Raw genomic sequence first — 10,765 nt, forward strand, 5'->3', positions numbered from 1 at the left:
TGTGGTGGTGGACAGATTTACTAAGTATGCCCATTTTATTCCAATGACCTCTCACTACACTGCTAAAAGTGTAGCAAAGGCATTCTTTGATCAAATTTTTAGGTTGCATGGCCTACCAACACACATTGAGTTTGTTTGGACAACAAGAATTTGGAATAAAAATTTCAGATTTTGTTTTGCTTGTATCATACACACAATTCCCAATCACCTTTTTATCTCACATACATCACATCACAAAAAGTGCTACAGTAACTGGATCAAATAAATCATCCAAATAAATTCTTATCCAAACAAAGTCATTGTCTCTGATTGAGATAAGGCCTTTACTAGTTTGTTCTGGCAAGAACTCTTCAAAATGCTAGGCAGAGAACTAAATCTTTCATCTGCATATCACCCTTAGTCTGATGGGCAAATTGAAAGGGTGAATAGGTGTGTGGAAAACTACCTGAGAAGTATATATATGTATCAACCAGGGAAATGGAGGAAATGGCTCCCTGCAGCAGAGTGGTGGTACAACACTAACCATCATAATAGTTTGCAAATGTCTCCCTTTCAGGCCTTGTATGGTTACAAGCCTATTCAGATGAACCTGAGGCCTGATAGCACATTAATAGCTGCTGTGGAGGATTGGGCACAAGAACGAGTGGGCTGGAACTCCTTGCTCAAGGAGAACCTGTTGAAGGCTCAGAATAGGATGAAACAAATGGTAGATAAAGGGAGGAGTGACAGGGAATTTGAAGTAGGAGAATGGGCTTACTTGAAGCTTCAGCCTTACAGACAAACTTCTGTGGCTGTAAGAAGGAATATAAAACTAGCAAGCTAAGTACTATGGGCCTTATCAGGTAGAGCAAAAGATGGGGACTGTAGCTTATAGGTTGAAGTTACCAGCAGGATCAGCCATACATCCTGTTTTCCATGTCTCCCTGCTCAAAAAGTCACCTAAGGGGGCTCAAATCAACACTACCTTGCCTACCCTGAATGATGATGGTGAGTTTGGTCTTGTTCCCTCAGCAGTTCTGGACTAGAGGACAATTTTTAGGAAGGGACAAGAGGTCGAACAGGTGCTGGTGTAGTGGGAAAACATGGAACCCGAGGAGGCAACCTGGGAAGATTGGTCATTCATTCATGCTCAATTTCCTACTTTCCAAATTAATCAATCCTAGAGACTAGGATTGTGTTTAAGGGGGAGGCATTGTTATGGCCTGGATTCAATGGAGCTATTAAACAAACTACCAGAAAGAGTCAGCAGGGAAGGTAGCAAGAGAAATGGGGGGCACATGGAGGAATCACGTGGCCAAGCATGGTCCGAACAGAATGAAGAAATTGGGCGGGAAAGTTAGTTAACTGCTAGTAATCTGTTACTTGAGTTAGAAGCTAGGATTTGTATAAGAATTACATCTGCAATCGGAGGAATCATCAGATTGATTGTTACAAAATTCTTCTCTCAATAATATCTCAGACTCCCTCATTGTCTTTTCTCTCTTCTTCCTCTGAGTTCTTCCTTATTTCTCCCTCTTTTTCCCCTTCTTCTATCTTCCCTCTACTGACTTGAATCGCTTTTGCTGTAAATTCTCCTCTAAAGGCAAAAGATTATGAAGCAACCTCCACACAAAGAAAGACAATTTAATAGGGACAATGGCGTTCCAAATCAACCCGGAGACCAGAGAGATATTTTTCCTTTTCCTGACAGTCTCCCAAGCAGTGGAAACGGAAAAAAGCCCATTAGCAGAAGGAGACCATACCATGGAGTCCTTCTTAGACGGATCAAACTGTACCTGTAAAACTTGCAACACTATAGGTTGCAATAATCAAAGCCTAAGTTTTGCCTCATTCCATTTGTCCCCAATAAAGAATTCTGCCACAAGGAATTGAGGAGAGTCCTGCCGACAATAAAGTTGACACAAAGGATCATCTTGTAACCATCTGTCAACCCAGAAATCTACTGAACCCTCTCCAAAACACCATCGTTTATATATATATATATATATGCAAAGTGTATATATATCATGCATACAATACCTCGATTATCAGCATTCCATTGTTGCCATCCTTTCTGCCTTGTGGCTTCTACATTCTAAGTTGATGTACCAAAATGAAAAATGGAAAAGAAGAAGAAGAAGAAAATTAATCATACAAAACTTTTTCTTGTAGACAATGAACTTTCATTTATGCATTATTCTTGTCAAGGCACAATTTTTTTTTAACTATTAATCCTCGAGGCACAGATTTTGCAGGTGACATAATGGTGAGCTTTTGCATCCGCCGATAGTACATGGAAAATGATGTAACTGGCAATCTGCTAAAGAATTGGATGCTAAAAAACAAGTCTGATGAAAAAAAAAGAAAGTCATAAGGACAACCAATATTCTTGATGACAAACAAAAAATAAACAGTAATTGAAATATAAAAATTGGCCATGAAAATCTTGCACTCCCTATGTGCCATAATTTGAGATTTTTTGTTTTTTGGAATTCAAACTTTTTAAGAAAAAAAATGTAATTATTAAGTTTGAATGTGATGATTTTGGATGAACCTTAAACATGGTCCTCACATTTAAATTCTATGAGTCTAGTGGCACGCAAAAAGTATTTTTTTTTTCAAATGGTAAAATGGAAGCTTGAGAAGTTGTGTTGATTTTGAAAAGATGATTCTTTGTTTGGATTATCCAAAAGGTGAAAACATGACACTAGAAAAGGATGGAGGGAGGATAAAAGTAATAGTTGCTCAGTTATTTTACTAGTTTACTACTATTTTATTTACCTTTTTATTGTATATTTTTCAAAAAGCTTCCTTTTGTTTAGTTAAATAGAAAACCGAAGACCATGTACTTTATTTGTTTTCCATTGTTTGATATCAATAGGGCAACAAGTAATTTTAAAACTAGTGGAACACATTATAAAAATTCATAATTTTTCAAAGAGTGAGTTTGTAGGACTTTTTGGGGGGGGGGGGGGGGTGGGGGGCATGGGCCCCCACTTTAAATCCACCACACAACTATTAAAGTCTCCCAAGCGTAAAATTTTTTTAAATTGGAAATTGTGAAAATGTAAAGGAATAATAATTATGGCCACATGCTATACAAATTAAAATTAATCAAAGCCATAAATAGGTATAATTATTCTATAATTAGAAGGTTATATTAACTTTGTTATAGGGGCTGTTCTCATTTTCTTTTACATCTAGATTTTAGATTTTTTTTTTTTAAAAAGGTCAAAATCGTGAATATACCTATGAGTTAACTTTAATTGATTCTGATTTTTTTTCTCTATAATGACATTCAATGATTAACTTTTGCAAAATTTAATGCAAACAAGCATAGGCTAAAAGAAGCATGAATGCTAAAACAGTAAAAGCGGTCAGGAAAAATTTCTATATTGGGAATAAAAGATGAAACATCTTAAATGACCCCATAAAGTTTTGATTCTAAAATTACTCACTAAAAATATGCTAATCACAAGTGAATTTCAGCTCATAACAATAGGTAGCTTTGAAGGTGTCCGATTGGTTTTGTTAGAAAAAATTCATATTGATGTTCAATGGATACCTACATAAGCAAATAAGGTTGCAAACTACGCTAAATCTACCAATCTAACTGAATCTCTTTGGAATTCCTCCCGGCTTTGTCAAATAAATTAAATTGTGTTGTATGATTCCCAGCTAACTTATTAATAACTTGTTTGGATAGGAATATTTGCAAAAAAAATTTCAAATTTTTTTCTACTTACATCATGAACACAATTTCCAACCCACCTTTTTATCTAACATATATTATATCAGAAAAAGTGTTACAGTAATTATTTTAAAAAAATATATCAAAGAACCTCCTATTCAAACAAACTCATTGGTTTCACGTTTTCTATATACAAATACATATACATGTACATGTATATATATATATATATATGAATTCAGCCTGGCCATAAAAATTTCAATAATTTCATAAAGTCCCATGTCTTGACGTAATATATATGTGGGTAAGATTGAGCAGTAATATCCATTGTTTTCATTATATATATACGTGGGACTTTATGAAATTATTGAAATTGTTATGGCCAGGCTGAATTCCTAATTTGAACCTAAGCTGATATCATATCCTATCCAATGAAGGAAAGAAAAATCCTGAAAATGACAATAGGAGACTTATGAATTAATGAAAATAACGCTTATGAAATTAATTAATCTCCGCCAAAATTAAAGATGTGAAATCTAAACTAATTTTTGTAAAGAATTTAATCCTGTGTCTGTGTAACGAGAAAACAACAATTGCTGACTTTCATATGTTGTACGGATATTCTGGAGTAGTACTTGTTGCTTCAGTGGCCACAACGGATCCCTCAACTCAATGTTATTAACAAAATCCCAATGAGTCTTTTGACTGAACAAGAAAAGAAATTAAATCCCACTACAAAGCCGTACCTACCTCTGCAAAGCTGATCTACGTTGAATGGCCCAACTTGGGAAGGACAAGCTGCCAATGACAATGACCAAGTCACCAACAAATGAAAGAGACGCCATCAATTAATGCCAGACTTGATTGTTTCTCCAGTTAATTTCACGGACAAATAAATCTTGTCATTTCTTTGAATACTCAAGTAGAAATTTTGTAAGATTACACATACTTTAGCAAACTACGCTAAATCTACCAATCTAACTGAATCTTTTTGGAATTCTCCCCTGACTTTGTCAAATAAATTGTGCTGTATGATTTCCGGCTAACTTCTTAATAACGTTGGTTTTGCATTTTCTATATATATATATATATAGACACACACACGCAATCTTCCCCACATTTATATTCCGTGTAGATATGGGTCTTTATGAAATTATTGAAATTGTTATGGCCAGGCTGAATTCCTTATTTCAACCTAAGCTGATATCATATTCTATCCAATGAAGGAAAAAAAAAAAGTCCTGAAATGACAATAGCTGACTTATGAATTAATGAAAAGAACACTTAAGAAATTAATTAATCTCCACCAAAATTAATGACGTGGAATCTAAATTAATTTTTGTAAAGAATTCAATCCCGTGTTTGTGTAATGAGAAAGCAACAATAGCTGACTTATTCATATGTTGTACGGATATTCTTGAGTAGTACTTGTTGCTTGAGTGGCCAAATGTCAATGTTTATTTGGATTTTAGCGAAACTTTTTGTGATGTGATGTATGTGAGATAAAAAGGTGATTGGGAATTGTGTGTATGATGCAAGCCAAAATCTGAAATAAATCTTGCAAATTTTCTTTGTCCAAACAAACCTTAGCGAAATCCCAAAGAGTCTTTTAACTGAACAAATAAATCTTGTCATTTCTTTGAATATTCAAGTAGAAAGTTTGTAAGTATGTGTCTTGGCATGTCGAAGAGATGGTTGCTGTTGGTTATTAGTAGAACTTTAAGTACTTTCATCCGTTAAAGGTCATATAGCTGCTCAAGTGTCTTTGAGTGACAAATTGGGATTTAATGTCTCTATATAGACTCAAGGCTCCAAAATTGGTTCAGCCCAATGTTGTCCTTCGGTTCGATAAATTTATGAGAATTAAGAGTCAGCCACTTTATTTTCAAGTTTGGGTGTAGGTTCGAAAACTCTCTCATGTTACAGCCTTAATATTTCATAATTTTGTCATCAAACAGAGCAATTGATTATTGAATTTTTCATTCGGCACTCGTTAAAGCATTCAAATCATACCTGAGTTATTAAGTAAATGCATACATCATATTTATTATACCTCTGAATTGGGATACTTTCCGATTGTCAGGAAAAGACCCTTTAAAAGTCTCCTATGCACTAGGTTAGGAGCTCAAACCCCGTTTAGTATATCACACAAGAAGTATAGTACTTCTTGTTTTCAAAAAATTCAGAAAGTGCAACAGTGTACTTGTCTAGTTTGGTTCTTCACGCTCCTAACTCCCACACAAATCTCTTTAAACTCCTCATAATAGAGTAGGAGTAGGAGTAGGAGTAGGAGTAGGTTAGATATTTTTGCAGATAAAAAAAGAAAAAAATTGTGATGCTTTTCCAAATTAACTATACTTTTCCAATAAACTAGCACCTGAGCCCGCTTTTATCAATTGCCAATGGGTATCCATTATCCAAACTATTTTTTATTTACTTTACACAAACGAATGTTTGTTTCTGTACTCAACTGACATTCTACAAGACATAACATATTTTAGGTGAGATAACTTGGTTTCCTTCATGCATGAATCGAAGAAGAAAATGATTTATCAACATCCTCACTACAATTTGAGGTAACTATGCCACTGTATAGCCAACTTGCAACAAGATTTCACATATTAACGTATAATAATCCTAAATCAATATATCTTATTAAAACAGTAGGAAAATATGCTGGCTTTTGATCTATTCAAATTTTGTACTGGTGGTAATGTTACTAATTGTGTCCGTGGATAAGTGATGCTTACTAAACTTCTTATCTAGCATCTTATTCTATTCGTATATTTCCCCTTCTTTGATCTTCCACGACAAGAATGGTTCAAATTATTTGAACAGCTCGCTATATATCTTCTGCTATAAATGGTTATCGTTGGCTTTTTTTTCTTAATTCCACAAGTTTGTGAAATACAAATATTGGACGTGGTAAAATCTCAATTTAGCTACACAACTTTCTTTGCCATCCTCCTTGGCTTCCTCCTTTTGGCAACAACTGTCTGAGTCGAAAAGCAGTTTGTAGTGAATTAAATATGTCTTGCTTCTGATGATGTAAATAGTCCAGGAAACTGAAATAGATCATAGGTATGAGAAAATAATGCTATGAGATGTAAACAATTACTCGATGAACTCAAAAAAAAATCCAAAAAATTGAACGCCATCGTCCTTTACTAGCTAATCTTTGGTTGGCAGAAAATAAAGCACAAGAACGTGCATTGAAAACTTGAGGGATATAGGGCTAAAGTATCAGTATCAATCCTGAGCATAAAATTTGGACCATGTGTGTGTGTGTGTATATATACATATATATATATATATATATATATATATATATATATGCAAAGTGTATATGTATCATGCATACAATACCTCGATTATCAGCATTCCATTGCTGCCATCCTTTCTGCCTCGTGGCTTCTACATTCTAAGTTGATGTACCGAAATGAAAAATGGAAAAGAAGATGAAGCAGAAAATTCATCATACAGAACTTTTTCTTGTAGACAATGAGTTTTCATTTATGCATTATTCTTCTCAAGGCACAGGTTTTTTTTTTTTTTTAACTATTAATCCTCGAGGCACAGATTTTGTAGGTGACATAATGGTGAGCTTTTGCATCCGTCGATTGTACATGGAAAATGATGTAACTAACAATCCAGCAACTAGATGAGTTTATAGTTCTACACTTCTACATAGCATAGCTGCTAAAGACTTTAGCTTCGTGACATTACGCTAATGCTCGTTACCTTTTCTACTAAAAGAAGTTAGAAATTGCTGGACTTAAAATTTTCAAATCTTGTAATGTTGTTGATGCTTTTTTTAAACTCCTTCTGTAAGCTAATTCTGACTTAGACTTTGTCTTAATTCTTTGAGACTTGTCGCTTTCTCTTAACAATTCAGCGATAAGAAGTTTCAACACAACTACCGATTAGGTTTTGGAAAATTGCACCATCTCTTGCTATAAATAGCTATCATCATTTACTTGTTTTGTCACAAGCATAGCTAACATAAGATATCGGAGATGGCTAAATCTCAATTTAGCTGCGCAACCTTCTTTGCCCTGCTCATCTGCTTCCTCCTCCTCGTACCCAATAGTAAGTTGTAGCTAATCTTTAGTGAGAGAGTTTACACTTCTATAGTCTTAAATGGTGAACACATGCACAGAATGGCGTATATTTGTACATTCCCAAAGTTTTAATTATTTGTCTCTACCTCTCAAATAGAAATGGCTGTCACTAGCAATGAATTAGAAAAGTTATACGTATGTATCATGCATATGTACACTCACAATCAAAATTTTACCAATTAATTTGTATTACATATGCGCTATATGCTTTTCAATAAATGTTTTTGCTCAAAGTTTAGCCCTGTATTCTACTCTTGAATTTTCTCCCGCATTTTTTAATTTCTCGTCACATGTGAATAGACTGCAAATATACATGTGTAGTGTTGCAAGTAACAATACATGTGGCATAAAAGTAGAAAATGAGATAGAGATTGACACAAAAAATGACATAGAGAATCCATACCCTATAATATTAACAAACACTTATCCCCTATATGGACGAGCTCGATCCATCATATATTTGGACTAACTCTACATATTTTGCTTTCTCTTTTGCTTTGTTTCATGCAGAGATGCCAATGGCTGAAGCTAAATTTTGCAAGAGGCCTGCCGAGCACTATTCAGGGACATGTTACCCTAACCGGTGCTACAGTTATTGCAAATCTAAAGAACATGCTTACTCCGGAGAATGTATTTGGACTGGCCAGGGTCATCAACGTCATTATGCTTGCTACTGTGTCTACAATTGTTGAAAGCCTACTATTTGCTACAATTTGCACCGTACTTTGTAATGAAATAAAGGCCAACAATTCACTAGAATTGCGTATGTGCCGCCAATAGTTGTTGTTCCTATGTCAGTCAGTTGCCAATAACGTACGGTCATGTCTGTGTTATCATTGAAACATCACTGCTCAGTGATTATTTAATCAGTATTCATGTGTTTCTGTTACCATCTGTCTTGTATTCATTTAAATATAAATGGACTACCTCTGTCGAAGTATGAGGGCCATTCTGGGATTTCAAATTGTTATGAGTACATGTGATTATTGGACTCTGATAAACACCAAAAAAATCTGCTAAAGAATTGGATGCTAAAATACAAGTCTGATGAAAAAAAAAAAAGAAAGTCATAAGGACAACCAATATTCCTTCTCTCTATTCTTATTCTCTCTAATTTCTTAACTAGTTCATGGCTGCCCTTCAGCCGTCGGCTGAGGGGCAAGGATTATCACCTACCAAAAAAAAATCTTTCTCTCAATTATTTTCTCAGCCGGCAATATCTCCTATCCACATTCAGCAGGCTTCTGTCTACAAGGGAGAAGCTGCGGTAGTTTTTTCTAAAGCAGATGCAGACAAACTTGCAGCGCCGTTTCAATGGGCTTTGGTGGGAAAATTTTCACACGGCCGACCTTCTTTGGAAGATATTCGAAAGTTTTTTGCTTCTTTAAACCTGAAGGATCATGTTTCTATTGGATTGATGGATTATAGGCATGTTCTCATTAAGTGCATGGCTGAAGCTGACTTCAACAGAATTTGGATGCGAGGGATTTGGCAACTGGGTAAATATCCGATGCGTGTGTTTAGATGGACAAGGGAGTTTCATGTGCTTAGGGAATCTTCTCTGGCTCCGGTTTGGGTAGTTCTTCCAGCTCTGCCTATTCATTATTTCGACAAACATTCATTATTCTCCATACTTTCTCCAGTAGGAAGACCACTCTTCCTAGATTCGGCAACCGCAGCTGGGACTCGACCAAGTTTGGCCAGGGTATGTGTGGAACTCGATGTAGCGAAATCTTTTACACAAAGAGTTTGGGTGGCTGTTGAAGGTGAGTCTGGATTCTGGCAACGTATTGTGCCAGAGAATATGCCATTATATTGTTCATCTTGTTCACGTTTGGGTCATTCCCAAGAGCAATGCAAGAAGAATGTAACTGAGGTTGGGTCTCGGTATCTATATAACCAAAACATGAAGCTGCAGAGGGATCTACCATTAGAAGTTAATAATATTCAAGTGTCAAATTTAGACCTTGTAAACAACCCAGATGCTAACTTGAACAAAACAACAGATGCCGTGACTGATTCCGACGAAGTGCAGCATCCTGAGATGGGCAATTATGCTGAAAAACTCAAAGGTGCAGTGGTGGAGGAAGTCTGTACTGCCACAAAGGTTCAGGAAGTTAGTCAGCCTGATGATCACCTTAGTAAGCTTGGAGTATCTAAGTTGTCGTCCAATGCTGAATTTGAACAACCACACAATGATCTTGCATTGGAGCTGCCGATACGTGAGGATCGAAGGGAAATGGAAAACCAGCTGGACAAGGCCCACGGGAATGAATACCAAGGGACCCGTTCTGAAACTAATATAATTCCCACAGACAAACTTCTTTGTAAGGCTGACAGAAATTCTCTTCATCATCTATCTGATCACCAAGTGGTGATAGTTGCTGCATCCAAGCCGACAACATCTGATGTGCAAGGGAATTTTAATACGACTCATATGAGGGAGCAAACACTTGTTGGGGAACAATTGACTATGCAAAAGCAGTTAGAACAGGTCCACGAAAATGATGAAGGGACCCAAGCTACATCGTCTGAAGCATCAAAAGTGAAACTTCAGTCCACTGCCGACAATAACTCCTTGGAGCATCTCTATGTTGAGTTGCGAGGAGTGGAGAATTACGGTCCTACAGAGCATGGGATAGTGGAGGTTAATTCACCAACTGTTGCAGGAAATTTGTCTCCCAGACCGGGTGTCCCACAAGAAAATTTGCCGGAATCATCAGGTCCTTCTTTAACTATTCATCAATCAGGGGTGGCTGACCGTAATCCCAAACAAAAAAGGACAAAAGGTTTGAGGGCTAATTTGCAAACCGACAGAATTTTGCGCTCACGGTCAGAGACATCTTCCAACAACTCATTCCAGGTTCTTTCTCATGATTAATGGCATTTTTTGGAATATTAGAGGAGTAGCTAAAGCACCTAATCTACGAAGATTAATCAATTTAGTACGGACACATCATTTCCAATTTGTTGT

The 10,765-nt window shown here is 36.1% G+C and overlaps 1 protein-coding gene across 1 annotated transcript; it reads right to left on the minus strand.

The window, feature by feature from the left end:
* Window positions 1-1,529: 1,529 nt before the first annotated feature.
* On the minus strand, window positions 1,530-4,515 carry LOC140009960 (uncharacterized). Its single transcript, XM_072056311.1, has 3 exons — window positions 4,421-4,515; window positions 4,306-4,375; window positions 1,530-1,775 (listed from the first exon to the last, which is right to left on the minus strand). Exons 1-3 carry the CDS (start codon window positions 4,513-4,515, stop codon window positions 1,530-1,532), a joined length of 411 nt encoding a protein of 136 aa, XP_071912412.1.
* Between the last annotated feature and the right edge of the window lie 6,250 nt (window positions 4,516-10,765).

This window comes from Coffea arabica, chromosome 6e (genome assembly GCF_036785885.1).
Source record: "Coffea arabica cultivar ET-39 chromosome 6e, Coffea Arabica ET-39 HiFi, whole genome shotgun sequence".
Classification (NCBI taxonomy): domain Eukaryota; kingdom Viridiplantae; phylum Streptophyta; class Magnoliopsida; order Gentianales; family Rubiaceae; genus Coffea; species Coffea arabica.